We start from the raw sequence: 17,104 nt of genomic DNA, 5'->3' as shown, positions 1-17,104 counted from the left end.
TTATACCTTATTTAGGAAGGATTGAGTGGGCAAAAGGGGAGGGGGGTGGCACTTTATGTGCAAAAATGGCATTACCTGTTTTTGAGTCTCTGATAATTTGGAAAAAAAGTGACACTGAATGCTTATGGATCAATGTCCTAACAGATAAAGCATAAGAGCGGGTATTAGTTGGCGTCCAAATTATACTAAGGAACAGGATGACTGGCTCCTTACACACTATCTGTAATATTTAGGTTAAAAAGACACATGAACATGAGGGGCTTCAATTTGAGTGACATGTATTGGAGATCTCATGCTGACAGTACTAAAACATCCTCAGAATTTCTTAACATTATAGATGACAATTTCCTTACTCAAAAAGTATTCCATCCAACACAGGGGAATTTTATATTAGACCTAGTCTAAAGAGGAACTGATCACAGAAGTAAAAATGAATGGTAGCTTACGTACAAATGATAGTGACTTGATTGCATTTATAATGCGCCAACAGAATACGGTCCAATCCAGTTATCATAAATATAAAGGGATGGGTAACAACCTTTATGTATGCAGTAACATACAATCCCTCCTGGCCAGAGGTACAGAATCACTTACCTGTAAGGGATTAATCAGTTCAATTAACCTAGTTGGCACCTGACCAGAAGGACCAATGCGAAAAGAAGATACCTTCAAATCTGGGGGGGGGAAGGTTTTGTTGGTGCTCTTTTTGTTGGTTCCCTCTCAGGACAAAGAGAGAGACCAAGCAGGTAAACCAGCTCCTAACAAGATCCTGAAATGATACATCTAAAATTACAGAAATTGTAAGTAATAGCAAGGAAATGCATTAGATTATCTTTTGTTTTCGCTTGTGAATTTTCTCAATGCTAAGAGGTAATTTTATTCCTGTTTTGTAACTGGGAAGCAGAGTCAGAGGGGAATCCTCTGTGTTTTAAATCTTTTTATTTACCCCGTAAAGTTATCTTCCATCCTGATTTTGCAGGTGTGATTCTTTTACTTTTTTTTTTAAAATAAAATTCTTTAAGAACCTGATTGATTTTCAGTGTCCTAAAAACCAGGGATTTAGTCTGTGCTGAGTTTGTTAACCTATTGGTTGGTATATTATTCTCAAGCACCCCCAGGTGAAGGGCTTGGGGGATATTTTGGGGGTGATAGGGCTCTAAGTGGCCTCTCCCTGAATGTTTGTTTAAATCACTTGGTGGTGACAGCAATACCGTCCAAGGACAAGGAAAGGAATTTGTGCCTTGGGGAAGTTTTTAAACTTAAGTTGGTGAAATATAAGCTTATGGGATCTTTCATGCAGGTCCCCACATCTGTACTCCAGAGTTCAGAGTGGGGAGGGAACCCTGACACCAGTAATAGATGTACTTGGTGCTTTAAAAGGGCCAGTTTCACAAAGCTGAAAACTATTATGAGCCAAATCAGCTGGGTGGAAGAATTTAATCAGAAAAATGTGAGTAACTGGGAATTGCTTAAGAATATTTTACTAGATCCCAAAAAACCCACAATCAAGGAAAAGGGAAGTGAAGACAGCTATAAAAATATATATAACAAATGAAAGAAAAATGAAGTTTATAGTAATGAATATAATCATATGATTGTAGAAAAAATATATTTGGGAAGTAAAGGGACACAGATTTCTCAAAAAAAAAACAGGAGTACTTGTGGCACCTTAAAGACTAACAAATGTATTTAAGCATGAGCTTTCGTGAGCTACAGCTCACTTCTTCGGATGCATAGAATGGAACACACAGACAGGGGATATTTATACATACAGAGAACATGAAAAGGTGGAAGTATGTATACCAACAGGCAGAGTCTAATCAATTGAGATGAGCTATCGTTAGCAGGAGGAAAAAAACTTTTTGAAGTGATAATTAAGATGGCCCATAGAAGGTGTGAGGAGAACTTAACATAGGGAAATAGATTCAATTGGTGTAATGACCCAACCATTCCCAGTCTTTGTTTAACCCACAGTTAATAGTATCTAGTTTGCATATTAATTCAAGTTCAGCAGTTTCTCTTTGGAGTCTGTTTTTGAAGTTTTTTTGTTGCAAAACTGCCACCTTCAAGTCTGTCACTGAGTGGTTAGAGAGGTTGAAGTGTTCTCCCACTGGTTTTTGAATGTTATGATTCCTGATGTCAGATTTGTGTCCATTTATTCTTTTGCGTAGAGACTGTCCGGTTTGGCCAATGTACATGGCAGAGGGGCATTGCTGGCACATGATGGCATATATCACGTTGGTAGATGTGCAGGTGTATGAGCCCCTGATGGCGTGTCTGATGTGATTAGGTCCTATGATGGTGTCACTTGAATGGATATGTGGACAGAGCTGGCATCGGGCTTTGTTGCAAGGATAGGTTCCTGGGTTAGTGTTTATGTTGTGTGGTGTACGGTTGCTGGTAAGTATTTGCTTCAGGTTGGGAGGCTGTCTATTTCTATTTCTATTTGTCAGATTTCTCAATGACCTGCAGAATTAAGAGTAAGAAAGGATTCTTTTTGTTCCCAATATACTTTTTAAAAAATTGTATTTGTCCATTACTAGATGGATGTAGTATAATTATCAATAATAATGCAGATAAGGCCAAAGTGTTAAACATTTCGGTTCTATATTTGGGAAAATACATATTATTATATCATGATGATAACTCTTTATTTGCCTAGTATCTTGGGAGGATGTTAAATGGCTGCTACAGAAGTTAGATATCTTTAAATCAGCAGGTCCAGATAACTTGCATCCAAGAGTTTTTACATAGCTGGCTGTTGTAGTCTCTGACCTTTTAATACTGATTTTTCAATAAGTCTCTGAACACTGGGGAAGTTCCAGAAAACTGGAAGAAAGTTAATGTTGTGTCAGTTTTAAAAAGGGTAAAAGGAATGATCCAGGTAATTATAGACTTGTTAGTCTGACACTGATCCTGGACAAGATAATGGAGCAACTGATATTGGACTCCATTAATAGAGAATTAAAGGAGGGTAACATAAATAATGCCAATCAATATGGATTTATGGAAAAAAAATCCTGTCAATTAACTTTTGTTTTAAATGAGATTAAATCTTTGGTTGATAAAGCTAATAATGTTGATGTAATATACTTAGACTTCTGTGGGGCATTTGGCTTGGTACTGCACAATATTTTGACCAAAAAAACCAGCATGATATAAAATTAAAATGGCATTAAATGGATTAAAAACTAGCTAAATGATAGGTCTCAAAATGCACCTATAAATGGGGAAATCATCATTTGGGGGTGGGGGCATTTCTAGTGGGATCCCCAGTGACTGGTTCTTGGCCCTATGCTAGTTAACATTTTTATCAATGACCTGGAAGAAAACATAAAATCACTGATAAAGTTTGCAGGTGACAGAAAAATTGGGAGAGTGGTAAATAATGAAGAGGACAGGTCACAGATATAGAGCAATCTGAATCACTTGGTAAACTGAGTGCAAGTAAACAATATGCCTTTTAATATGGCTAGATGTAAATGTACCTATTAAGGATCAAAAAACGTAGGCCATACTTACATGAAGGGGGGCTCTCTCCTTGGAAGCAGTGACTCTGAAAAAGGCCTGGAGAGTCATGGTGGATAATCAGACGAACATGAATCCTGTGTTATGCTGTGGCTATAAAAGCTGATGCAATATTTTGATGCATAAACAGGGGTATCTTGAGCAGGAGTAGAGAGGTTATTTTACCTCTGTATTTGACACTGGTGCAACTTGTGCTGGAATTCTGTGCCCAGGTCCTGTGCCCACAATTCAAAAAGGATGTTGCTAAATTGGAAAGCAGCTCAATTTATCATTTTAGCAAAGAGAAAATTAAGAGGTGACTTGATTGTTGTCTTTAAGTATCTACATAGGGAACAAATATTTAATAATGGGCTCTTCCACCTAGCAGAGAGAGGCATAACATGACCCAATGGCTGGAAATTGAAGCTAGACAAATTTTGACTGGAAATAAGGTGTACATTTTTAACAGAGAGGGTAATTAACTACCGGCCCCATTTACCAATGGTTGTGGTGAATTCTACATCACTGGCAATTTAAAAATCAAGATTGGATGTTTTTGTAAGAGACGTACTCTATGAATTATTTTGGGGGAAGTACTATTGCCTATCTGGAGGTCAGACCAGATTATCACAATGGTTCCTTCCGGTCTTGAAACCTACAAATCTATGGATTTTTATTTTGCTCTGAAATCCCTCCACAGTGAGACAGTTAGTTGAAAACACCAGTTTTATTTATAAAATTTCTACTTGATTTGATTTAAGGAGAAAAGCCTCTGATTCTTAAAAGAAATGTAATGCAATCAGATTGGATAACTGACCCGGACCCTCATTTTTTCAAGGTGAAGGGCTGGTAAAAAGAAGAAAGCCTCACTACGTAGAAGTTGTTGTAAGCATTTGACAGAGTTATGTCAAATTCTGACTAAAACGTCACATCCAAAGGATCTGAACATTATTCCTTTGACATGTAAGACAAATACACTAGATTTTAAGTACACAATCCTGATTAATGTTAATGGGAATTCACAGGTGCCACTGGCAGCAATGATATTGGTTTACATATGTAGTAGAAATATCACAGGAAAAGATTAAATAGAATATAAAAGATAGAGTTCAAAACAATATAGATTCTCTAGTTCACACCAGAAGCTACATGAAAAGTTTCACAACTTTACAGTCACTAGCCAGATGGCTAATTCAATAGCTAGGACATACTGCCATTATTTCTACTTCCCCCTAATCCATGCTGCAAAACTTGACTTTTCTCTTGTCATTAGCTCTTTTCTTTAATTTCCCCCATAACACCATCTCCCTCATCAGCCTCGGTTACGAAACTCCTGTCCCAACAGGGCCAGGAGCTGCTGCTAAAACAGAGTCTCGGACTTCTCTCTCCTTTCACCTCTATGCTGTGCAGCCAGGGTGCATATTACTTTTGCTCCTGCTATCAATGGATAGACTAAAGGCCAGGGAGTTGGTGAAAAGAGAAACAGTGTTGTGAGGCAGCCACATAAGACACTGATTTATTCTTTGAGCAAAATAGGAGTTTTCATGTATTTAACCTATGAAGCAGGGTCCCTTAAGACAGAGTGTTCATCCACATCAAGGTATACAATATTCTATTCCTGGTTCCAGCCCAGGGCCCTGTGGATTGCAGCTGTATTTAGTGTCTCCTGTAACAGCTGCGTGATAGCTACAACTTCCTAGGCTACTTCCCCATGGCCTCATTCCAACACCTTCTTTGTCCTCCCCACCGGACCTTCCTCCTGATGTCTGATAACACTTGTACTTCTCAGTCCTCCAGTAGTACGCCTACTCACTCTCAGCTTCTTACGCACCTCTTGCTCCCAGCTCCTCACATGCCCCTCACTGACTGCAGTGAGGTCCTTTTTAAACCAGGTGTCCTGATTAGCCTGCCTGCCTTAATTGGTTTCAGCAAGTTCCTGATGGTTCTGGAACTGGCCGTTACTTTACTCAGGGAAAAGGGACCTGCTCGTTCTGAAGGCTGAGATACCTGCCTTCCACTCTTTTGAGTCTGTCTTGCTGGCCGGTTGCCCCCTTGGCTGTCGCTGTTGTGGGGAGGACCCTGCTGGTGTGACCGTCAGAGGGGAGTGTGAGGTTCCACTTTTTCCATCATCTGTGGGACCTCCCCTGGCTGGGTTGCTCCCCTGGCTGCTGCTGGAGAGCCTGTTACTGCTGGAGCTGAGGAAATCCTGCTTTGTGGAGAGGGTTTGTAACATCCTTGCTTCTGTGGTGTTGTAGTGGGGAGCTGGGGGAGTGGTGTGAAGCCCTCCCCCTGGTCAGTCCACTCCCCTACTGCCACCACCACCCCCTCCACCTTTCCAATTACCATCTAGTTCTGTTCTTCACTCCCCAGCCCAGCAGTTTACTCTGTCCTTTTTCCCATCTTGGGACATTAGCAGCAGCGAGCGGGCACTAGTTTTCTGGGCACTCGTGGGTGCACATTTCCTTTCCCCTCCCTTGGCTTTGCCCTCCCCGCCCCCTTGCTGCATTTGGCCGGTGGGCTCCCTTCGCCCACTGCCCTGTTCTTGCAGCTGTTTGCCCCCTTTCCCTTTGCTGCCTGTCCCGCCCATCCCCTTTCTAGCCACCCTGTTTGCTCTGTTCTGTTTTTTGGTCCTTGGTTAGTTTGTTTGCCCTGCCCTCGTCCCGCGGTACGGGTGTGGTTGCCAGCCCCATTTCCCCCTTTTCGGTTTGGTTGTTTTTGAATCCACCCTGTTTTTTGCTCCTGAGGCATACCTGATCTGACCCTCCCCTTCATTCCGTCTCCTTGCTTCTTGCTCCCCCTCCCAGTCTGCCCTCACTGCCTGCATGCCCACATTCTGCTGTCTGCACTTGAGATCCCGCCCCCTTTTTTTCCCCATTAATCCCTTCGCTGATGCACACTTCCCTATGATTTCTTAGTTTTCCCTTCCTTTCCTTAGTGCAGCCGGGGGAGCCGATTTCTTTCATCTTGTGCTGGGAGTTGTGTTCCTTGTTTTTCCTCTGCCCCTTTCTGCTGGTGCCCTCCTGCCTTGCTTTCAGCCTAGCAGGAGGGTGTGGTAGCCGTTCCCCCCTCCCCATCCCATCCCTCCCTTCCGTTGTTGCTGCCACGACCTCTGCCATCTCCACCTCTGAGACCGCTCCCTCGGCCAGTGGGAAGGGCCAGGGGACGAAGAAGGACAAGGGCCCTGCCCGGAAAGCGAAACCCCCCGTGGCAGTGGTTCCTTCTCCTGCTGCGGCCCCATTAACAGCCACAGTCCCCTATTTCCCCCAACCCATTGTTCCCTCCGCCAGCCCTGGAGGTGCCGCTCCCTCGACCCCTTGCATATGCCCAGGTAGCCACAACCCCTCTGCTCGCCACCTCGCCGTCTGCCCCAGCCACCTCCCATTCCCGACAGCCGCCTTTCCCACCCTCACCAGGGAGACAGGGTGTGTTGCCTCCTGCTGTTGGCCTCGCCCCATGTAGAAACCTACATGCGGCCATTGGCACGGGTGGTGGGGCCCACGGGGCCATGGTGGCGGCCTCTAAGATGTTTGGGAAGGTGGTGTTCTTCCTGGCATCGGAGGCCGCTGCCCAGGAGGTGGTGGAGAGGGGATTGGCGGCGGGTGGTGTTCTCCTCTGTTCCTCCCTTCCTCCCCAATGCCACCCTTTGGCCATTCCTCTCCACCCTGGGGAAGCCCCTGTCCGTCCTCAGCCCTCTTCCGTTGGGCTGTAAGGACCCCGCCCTCCGCCACGTTTTGTTGTTCCGCCGGCAGGTGCAGGTTCAAGTGCCACCAGTGGCACATGACAGGGAGGCTTTGGAGGGGTCCTTTCTGGTGCCCCATCAAGGGGCCCAGTATCAGGTTTACTATTCTTCAGGGGAGGCCTGGTGTTTTCTCTGCCGGGCAGCGGGGCACATCTGGAGGGACTGCCCCCTGGCCCGGCTCAGAGGGGCATTTCCTTGCTATTACTTATATCAAAATTGTATCATTTCAGGATCTTGTTAGGAGCTGGTTTATCTGCTTGGTCTCTGTCTTTGTCCCAAGAGGGAACCAACAAAAAGAGCACCAACAAAACCTTCCCCTGCCCCCCGATTTGAAAGTATGTTCTTTTCGCATTGGCCCTCGTCACCCCCCAGTGCTGTAATCATGGGTGCCTTGGTTGGTGAGGCGCCTGAGCCTAGCACTGTGGAAATGCCCCAATCCCTTGCTGCCCCTTTGACCATCGTGCCAGGTCAAGAGGCACTGTGTCTCCGTGGCTCTGCCACTCAGGCCCCTGATTTTTGTCCGTTTCCTGCCCTGACCATGTTCCCGTCCTAGATTTGTGTCCTGTCCCTATCCCTGACCCCCTTCCAGCCCCTGTTCCTGTCCTTAACTTTTATTCCTTCCCTCCTCCTGTTGCTGCTGCCCCCGAGGTTGCCCCATTTTTATTTTTATTTTTAAACGAAGGCCCCCAGGAGGTGGATTTTCTTTTTCCCTCCCCTGGCCCATCTGGGGCTGCAGTTCTCCCTCTGCCAACGTCCCTAGGGCCGAGTGCTGAGTCGGGTGGCGCAGCACTGGAGGGACAAGTGCCACGGCAGGGATCTGATCCCTGCTTGCCCATCTCAATAGGCCATGGGACTGGCAGGGGGGTTCAATCGGGGGATGCCCCAGGGTCCATGACCCCGGTCCCTTCTGCACAGAGGAACGAGATGCGCTGTTTCTTGGAGGACATTCGTGGCTCCACGAACAGAGTGCATCTCGCTCTTCAGCGCTGGGGTGATTTCCATCTTGTTCTCCATTTTGGGGGAAGGCAAAGAGACTGGGAAGAGGGACGCTGCAGCCTACCAGCAGACCCGCAGCTTCTGTGATGCCCTGATGGCTTTTGGGGTCGGTCACGGTTTGCTCCGGGGTCCAATGGGAACCGCTAGCGCCCCTGTCCACGAGGATCATCCCCAGCCCTCCTTACGTCGCCATCCATCTTTGCCACTTTAAACACCCAGGGCTGTAGGCTGGGTCTCCGCAGGTGCCAGGTGCTCTCCTTCCTTCAGGATGGGGGGTACTCAGTTATCCAGGGGGAGGGATAGCTCAGTGGTTTGAGCATTGGCCTGCTAAACCCAGGGTTGAGAGTTCATCCTTGAGGGGGCCATTTAAGGATCTGGGGATTGGTCCTGCTTTGAGCCGGGGGTTGGACTAGATGTCCTCCTGAGGTCCCTTCCAACCCTGATATTCTATGATGATTTTATTTTCCTGCAGGAGACCCACATGGACCCAGCTGCCGAAGCAAGCTGGCGGCTGGAGTTGGGGGACAGGTTCTACTTTAGCCACCTTTCGGCCCGTCAGGCTGGGGTGGCGACCCTGTTCTCCCCGCACCTACAGCCCGAGGTGCTGGGGATTACCGAGGTCGTGCCGGGTTGCCTGCTGCACCTCTGGGCTCAGGCGGAAGGCAATCTTGTCAATGTCTATGCCCCGACATCCGGCCCAGAGCACATGCGTTTCTTCCAGCAGGCGTCCGCCTTCCTCGGTTCTTTAGATCCTTGCGAGTGTCTGGTCCTGGGCAGAGATTTCAACTGCACCCTCGAGGAGCGGTACCGCATGGTGACTGAGCCGAGCCCGGCCACCAGAAACGTCCTCAGGGAAATCGTAGCTCATTACTCCTTGCTGGACATTTGGTGCGACCACCACCTGGATGACAACTCTACGTTCACTTATGTCCGGGTGGAGGAACAATGAGCCACTGCCAGTTGGATCGCATTTATTTTTCTCGCTGTCATCTTTCACAGGCCCATTCCTCCAGCGTTCGGCCGGCCCCATTCTCGGACTACCATTTGGTGGCCGTGACGGCCTCTCATTCTTCGGAGAGGCTGTGGCCAGCCTATTAGCATTTCAATAACAGCCTACTAAAGGATGTGGGATTTGTGGCATCCTTCTGGGAGTTCTGGCTGGCCTGGCGGGAACAAAGGCATGCCTTTCCCTCTGCGCAGCGGTGGTGGGATGTGGGGAAGGTGCGTGCCTGGCTCTTCTGCCATAGCCACATCCGGGGCACCAGACGGCAGAGGGATGTGGTGATAGAGCAGTTGGAGTCGGAGATTTTAGAGCTGGAGAGGCATCTGGCTGCCAGCCCCGGTGATCCACCCCTCTGTGGAGCGTACGGAGAGAAGCGAGAGGAGCTCTGGGCCCTTGACGATCTTCGGGCCTGGGGCACCTTTGTTAGATCCCGCATCCATCTCCTGCAGGAGATGGATCGCAGCTCCCGCTTCTTCTATGCCCTGGAGAAGAAGAGGGGGGCGAAAAAGCACATCCTCTGCCTTTTGGCAGAGGATGGCGCCCCCTCATGCATCCGGTGGAGATGCGTGAGAGGGCCAGGGCCTTCTATGCTGGCCTTTTCTCCCTGGATCCAACCGATGCCAATGCCTGCGGAGTGCTTTGGGATAGACTCCCGACACTCAGCACGGGCGACCGGGACCGGCTGGAGCTGCCTCTCACTCTGGCCAAGTTCTCGGAAGCCCTTTGTCTCATGCCCACCAACAAATCTCCGGGCATGGACGGGCTGACCATGGAGTTCTACCACATGTTCTGGGACGTCCTCGGCCCAGACCTTGCCACCGTCTGGGCTGAGTCTTTGGAAAGCAGGGTCCTCTCTCTGTCGTGAAGACAAGCAGTGCTCGCCTTGCTGCCAAAGAAGGGGGACCTCCATGATCTCTGGAATTGGCATCCCATCTCGCTCCTCAGCACAGACTATAAGGTTGTGGCGAAGGCCATCTTGCGGCAGTCCGTGCTGGCGGACATGGTCCATCTAGATCGGACCTACATTGTCCCGCGCCATACCATCTTTAATAATCTCTCTCTGTTCCGGGATCTCTTGGAGGTTGGGTGTAGGGATGGTGTATCGTTTGCCCTTCTGTCCTTGGATTAGGAGAAGGCCTTTTGACTGGATGGACCACTGGTATCTCCTGGGCACTCTGCGGGCATTCGGCTTTGGGCCCCGGTTTGTGAGGTTTCTCCAGGTGCTGTATGCCTCCGCAGAGTGTTTGGTCAGGCTCAACTGGACCTTGACCGCACCTCTCAGCTTCAGGCGAGGGGTGCGTCAAGGCTGCCCGCTGTCGGGTCAGCTGTAAACACTGGCAATTGAGCCCTTCCTTTGTCTCCTTCACAAGAGGTTGACAGCATTGGTGCTGTGTGAGCCAGAGGTGCGGCTGGTCCTGGAAGCATACGCCAATAACGTGCTCCTCATGATCCAGGACCCGGATGACCTGGAGCAGGTCGATGCTCGTCAAGCTGTTTATTCAGCAGCTTCCTCTGCCCAGGTCAACTGGGTCAAGAGCTCTGGTCTGGTGGTTGGGGCCGGGTGCCAGGCAAGCTCCCTCCCACCCGCGCTTCAGGCCATCCGGTGAGGCATGCATCTGCTGTTCTATCTTGGTGTTTACCTTTCTGCCACATATCTGTCTCCGCCGGAGAACTGGCACGGTTTAGAGGGCAGGGTGACTGGGCGGTTGCAGGGCTGGACAGGATTGCTCCAGTGCCTCTCCCTCTAGGGGAGAGGCACTGGTGCTTAACCAACTGATCCTGGCCATGTTCTGGCATGGACTCAACACCCTGTGCCTGCCCCCAGTGTTCCTGGCCAATCTCCAGAGGTTGGTTCTGGAGTTTTTTTGGCCGGAACTGCACTGGGTCTCTGCAGGGGTTCTCCATCTCCCCCTGGAGGAGGGAGGACAGGGCCTGACCTGTATGTGCACACAGGTCCATGTCTTCCGCCTCCTGGCCCTGCAGAGACTCTTTTATATTGCAGGTGGCTCAGCATGGAGCATATTGGCACACGCCTTCCTCCGCCACCTGCATGGGCTCCGATATGACCAGCAGCTCCTTTTTCTCCATCCGAGAGATCTTCCACGAGACTTCTCCGAGCTGCTGGTCTTCTACCAGGACCTCCTCCAGGTCTGGAGGCTGGTTTCAGCAACCAGGTCCTTTGTGGCCACCAGGTCCTTTTGTAGCCCCGCTACACAATCCCTATCTTCGTGTGCAGGTAGCAGAGTCCCCCTTGGTGTCTCGGAGGTTGGTCCTGGCAGGAGTCATCAAGATTGGAGACCTCCTGGAGTACGACCTGGAGAGTTGGGTGGATCCCTGGGCGCTCGGTCGGCACATGGGGCTCTCCACCCTTACGACCCCCCGGCATGTACTCTAGGAGGTGGAGGCAGCCATGCCTCTTGTGGCTTGGTTTTTCCTCGAGCAGGTCCTGAGAGAAGGTGCGCCTCGCCTGCCCCTCACTCCAGGCCCTCCGGATCTTTCCATCGCCTCCTGCCCCATGAGCCTTCCCAGCCTCCCCCTCCTCATACCTCGAGCCGGCTGCATGCATTGCAGCCGGTTCGTTTCCAAACCATGGTAAGGGACCATCTATATGCGCTTGTGCTGCACACACTTCATTACCCCACCCTCACGTCCCTCCCTGATACCAAGGGGCGTGACCTTTCACCAGCAGTGGAGGGTGGGGAACTCCGGTGGGCCAGTTTATATTCCATCTTGGTCCTGTGGCCTGCCGAGGATATCAGCTGGTGGCTCCTCCATGGAGCCGTGAGCACGGGCACGTACTTGGCGCGGTTCACCTCTATCCCTGAAACTAGTCCCTTTGTGGCGTGAAGGAGACCTTGGCACATGCGTATCTTCAGTGTGCCAGGCTGCAGCCCCTCTTCCAGCTCCTCCAGAACCTCTTATTGAGGTTCTGGCTGCACTTTTCCCCACACGTGTTTATTTATGCACACCCGATTCGAGGCTCCACAAAGTTGCAGGACCACCTCGTCAACCTCTTCCTGGCCAGGGCGGTCAGGAGTAACACCAGGGAGAGGAGGTTGGCAGAGGGGGAGCCCTGCGACTGTCGGGCTGTTTTTTGTTCATTTATCCATTCACGTATCCAGGCAGAGTTCATCTGGGTAGCATCCGCCAGCTCTCTCGATGCTTTCGAGGAGCAGTGGGTGCTGTCCGGGGCGCTCTGCTCGGTGTGCCCTTCTGGTTCCCTAGTTTTGGCCCTTTGACTCTCACACCTGTTCCTGTTATTGCATTTGTTGTCCCCCGAACTCAGTTGGGTTCTGGGTTTAGTAGCCCCTCCCTAGGCTTGGGGGGGGGAGGCTTTTAGCAGTGGTACTCAAAACGATCTCTCTCCTGTAGCCATCTGGTCCAACCCTGTCACAAGGTGTTACAGGAAGATGTCCAAGACTCCAGAAACTTTAATTATATCCCCCTTGTTGTCACTTACTCATTTCTCACTTTAGGTGAACTTTTCCAGGCTTGTTTAGAGTCCAAGAGTGATCCCTCTCTGCCTCAGATTAAGCAAAATCAATACAGTTGCTTTTGAGTTAAGGCAGAATGCTCTTTTTTTTCCCCCAAAGATCACCATGACTACGTACAACACTCAAAAGAGACAATATTAAAACCATCAAACTTCATGTGCTGTTAGTCCACAGTGAGGAAGAATCAGTTTCTAAATGGGATAGAATGAGAATTCAAGAAAATGATTAAAAATTCACTTTCACATCAGAGTAAAAAAAGGTTTTAGTGACATTATTGCCACATTGTCAAACTTCAGAGTTCTTCAGCTGGGATTTTCCTGCATCTACAGTCAATTTAAAGCAAAGTTAAACAGTTACCCAAAAAACACCAACAAACAAACAAACATGGTACCCCGGTATACAATTTTTTATATATAAACTTCAAATACAAAAAGCTTGCTTTAATACAACATTACAGTTGCTAATATGAAGTTAAACATATCAGAAGATTTACTTGAGATTCTCAACACAAAAACCATATATAATATTACTGATTACAATATAGGCTCTTTTCAGAGGTTAAAATCTGTATTTTACACAGTATACACACTCTGGTAACAATACTGCTGCAGGTATGTAAACTGAACTTTCCCCTGGGTTTTTTAATTAAATTAGTAGTAGTAGTAAATGTACAGCCTTATTACATGTATTATCATAGGTTTTTACATTTAATACATGTATCTCTGGTAGTAACATACACCACATTTAATTGCATTTCTGATAAAACTACATTCCTTATGTGTCTATACATTAATAAGTTCTAAGCAAATAAAATTTGTTTTTACCACATGTATAAATCTAGCTGTAATAAAACTACTACACAGCTGCATCACACGACAAATTAATTGAGAATACTTTGTCATGTTACTGGTCCTCTACACCCCTCAAAAAATGCTCTAAATCATTAACATTTTAATTTTATAATTGAGCAGAAGTGAACTGTCACTTCAGAAGGTGAGGTTTTCCCAGATCCTAGAGATACCAATTTTCACCATAAAATATCAAGTGTTGATAAAAAGTATTTAAAATATACCAAGTTTACAAGAAACAAGACATGTCTGTAAAAATATAATGAATGTTGACTATTACAAGTATTTGTTACTACATGTGCATTATGGCATCTGATCAAAACCACATCTACTATTAACACCCAGGAAAAATAATCAATGTTAGCAGAAAGTATAATGTATTTTTACAAACATTTTCAGGGATATTACACAAGATGTGAATTTTTTACAAATTTTGAAATGGAACAAATGGTCACCTAAGTATATATACACTCCCTTCATATTATACATAACACCATACTACTTAGTTTCACCATTAAAAGGGGGGGTCGTTTTGGTTTTTCCAGTAACTCTGGGTTACTAGTGTAAAGTGCTGCCAGAATCCAAAAATGCTCATCAGTTTTCAATATCATAGCCAGGGCTTAGTACAGTACCAGGTTTTAACATTTATCTATATGTTACATCTTGTGTCTCTTTTCCTGGAAGGATACCAGCACTCAGAGCAGGTGCATCGCTGGCGCCCCCTAATGACATACCATCATGATCATTCCCTTTCTCTAAACTCAATCATATAAACAAGAACACCACAGACCACAGATTAAAATAGAGAGAAAAAGGAATAGCAGTTAAGTAGATTAAGGTTGAGACAATAGTTTACTGATTATTTCCGCAAAGAGAACCTATAAGTGGACCCTGGAAGCCTACTCCTCTCCTTCCACTCCCTTACCATCTCAAAAAGAAACACACACAAAACAAGCATGCACAGTTCAATTGGATTTCCAATTAATATAAACAGTGGACTCCAGGCTCGAAAATCCGAAAGGACTAAAGTCCCAAGCAGATGTTTCACCCCACACACAGACCTCATGATGTTCATGTTATTTTTATCGGGCAGCCCTTCAACGTACATGGGAGATGGGGCCAGCCCCATAACATGGCCCTCCTTCATTTCCTACTGTACCTGCAAGGCGATGGGGGTTGGGGGATGCTCAGGCCTGTGGTGCAGTTGGGAACAGTGGGATGCGAACATTGCTGCACACGTTACTGTTTTCAAAAGGCGGAGAGACGACCGCTGCCATCCAGCAGCAACAGCCCCACCCCCGCATTCCTCCACCCCCGGCCCACTACGACCCTTCCCGCTACAGCAAGTTTGGGTTCGTTGTACAACGCCCGCCCGCGACACAAGGGCTAGGGCTGCTCAGAGGAGGGGCAGCCCCCCCCCCCACCGGACCGCGAGAGGTCAGCTCGGGATACAGACCCACACCCAGTGCGGAGGAGGCAGCTCCCCAGCCCGCTGAGGCAGTAAAAGGGGGTCGCCGTGCTACCAGTGGGAAGGGAAGAGGGGGTTGGCACCTACCTACGCCGTATTTCTCCTCCTCGGTCGGGGTCCACATGCTGGTGCCGGCGGCGGCCGCGGTTCCCCCCTCACGGAGCGCAGCAGCCGAGCCCTGCTCATGGAGCGGAGGCGGTTTCCCCAGCTGACAGGGGGGGCCGCTGCTCCGCACAGCCCCCGAGCACGGCAACGTTTCCTCCTCGCTCTCACTTGGACCAGGCGCAGGTGCGGGGGGGGGGCACTCTCCGGGGAGCCGCCGCGGCAGGTGCCGAATCCCTCAGCGCTCGGCAGCACCCAGCGCGGAACTGCCAATGGCCCCGGGTGACGGGGATGGTACCGGCGGCTCTCGGCCTCTCACAGTCCAACCCCTCGGCTGCAGGGGTCCCCACTTCCCTCCCTTAGATCACTCTGGGATGAGCTCCAGCCTCTTCACTGTCGTCGTCGTCGCCGAAGGACTGGCGCTACTGCCGCCGCCCGCCCACCTTCCACATCGCGCGCATGCGCAGACACCTTCCTGCGCTCCCTGGTCCCGGGGCCGCACGGTACCCGCAGAGGGGAACGAAAAGGGCAGGAAATGGGGGCACACGCGCGAGGCGTTAGGGGTTCTGCGCCACAGCAGATTCTGAGGGAAAAATAAGGAAAAATGCCTCCAGGAGCTGGGGCTGCATGAAGAAAAGCCACACCCCCTCTATCTCACCTCTCCTGCTAAAACAAACCGCAAGACCTGGAAACAGCGAAAACGGCAGGTTTGGGAGTGCCAACATGTTACCCCCACCAGCAGCCGCCTTTGTGAACAGCCACCTGCAGAAATCACTGGGCCATTTCAAAACAACTAGAGCTGTGAGTTTTTATTTTTCCTTCTTCCTCTTTTGAACGAGGGCTCTGCCAGCTAGTGGGGAGCACAGATATTAGAGCTGTCTACCTCATGTAATTTGAATTTGTAAACTTTGACATTTTGTTTGTAAACAAAGCTATTGTTTAATCTACAGCAGTGTGTGTGTGTGTGTGAGTGTGAGAGAGAGAGTCACTATTACACCGAAGTTGTTGGATAATAAGTGTTGCGGTTGTCCATGCTGTGTAGTTAACCGGATCTCTTCCACCAGTACTATCTGGGAGAAGTTGTACACAAGTGTGTACCTCAACTAACTGTGAAGTGATAAACCAACCCTTGCTCTAATCTTCAGTTTATGACACTTTAATGGGCACATACACTATATGGCCTTTATTAACTCACATTTATATTGCTGATTTCTTCTTAAAGCATCTCAAAGTGCTTCCCCAACTAAATCCATAATAAAAGCTCCCTCAGATTGCAGGTATCTGGCAAATGAACAGCAGACAGGACGCACAATGAATGGAATTTTGGCCACACACAGAAAGACAAATGCTTACTTAAAAGAATAAGAGGGTTATTCAGAATCTTAGATTTTTGTTTATATCTCATCTGAAAAACTTCACAGTAAACTTCATCGTATTCAATGTATCTACTTTAGTAGAATAACCAAGATGACTACTAGGATTCAAACTTGTTGCTCCCAGAAGTGTAGGAATTTCAGTCCCCTAAGGTCATATACTATAGAATGTTTGCATGGTACAGTGAGTACCATATGTATATTCGTGGTCTAGAGAACATACTCTTTGAGCATGCAGGAATCATAGGAGTTAAGTTCAAATTCATATTCAGTACTTCAATCCTGGTACAAATGCCTAATACAGATTACATGAGGAAAAAAAACTAACAATTTGGATTATTATTCTCCTGATACGAACTTTAACATTGATATTCCACTCTATTCAGTGGCTTCACAAATTAAAACAGTATTTCTGTTTTGCACTCCTATTCTCAATAAGAGACTTTTCAGGCTGGAACTTCAAAGATTTTTAGCCCAGGGGCTAGTGGAAAGTTTTCCAAGTACAGTAAAACCTGCCAAAAGTTACCATGCATGGGAGTTAGCAAAAGTGGTCTCTTGTAAGAGGTGGTCTCTC

The 17,104-nt window shown here is 48.0% G+C and overlaps 1 protein-coding gene and 1 long non-coding RNA gene across 2 annotated transcripts in view; one reads left to right on the top strand and one right to left on the bottom strand.

Moving 5' to 3' along the window:
* Positions 1-15,555, bottom strand: part of DOCK3 (dedicator of cytokinesis 3) — a 641,328-nt gene extending 625,773 nt beyond the window's left edge. Inside the window, exon 1 of the mRNA XM_045024316.1 lies at positions 15,143-15,555. Within this exon, the coding sequence (XP_044880251.1) occupies positions 15,143-15,179 (37 nt within the window). The 5' untranslated portion in view covers positions 15,180-15,555. The remainder of the gene's footprint in view (positions 1-15,142) is intronic.
* A 107-nt stretch (positions 15,556-15,662) lies between these two features.
* The window catches only part of LOC123374879, a 47,165-nt gene continuing 45,723 nt past the window's right edge, over positions 15,663-17,104 (top strand). The window contains exon 1 of the long non-coding RNA XR_006581233.1: positions 15,663-15,958. This is a non-coding gene — a long non-coding RNA (uncharacterized LOC123374879). The remainder of the gene's footprint in view (positions 15,959-17,104) is intronic.

This window comes from Mauremys mutica, chromosome 7 (genome assembly GCF_020497125.1).
Source record: "Mauremys mutica isolate MM-2020 ecotype Southern chromosome 7, ASM2049712v1, whole genome shotgun sequence".
Taxonomy (NCBI): Eukaryota; Metazoa; Chordata; order Testudines; family Geoemydidae; genus Mauremys; species Mauremys mutica.
The sequence above is the reverse complement of the archived record's forward strand: the minus strand, read 5'-3'. Positions and strand labels throughout refer to the sequence as shown.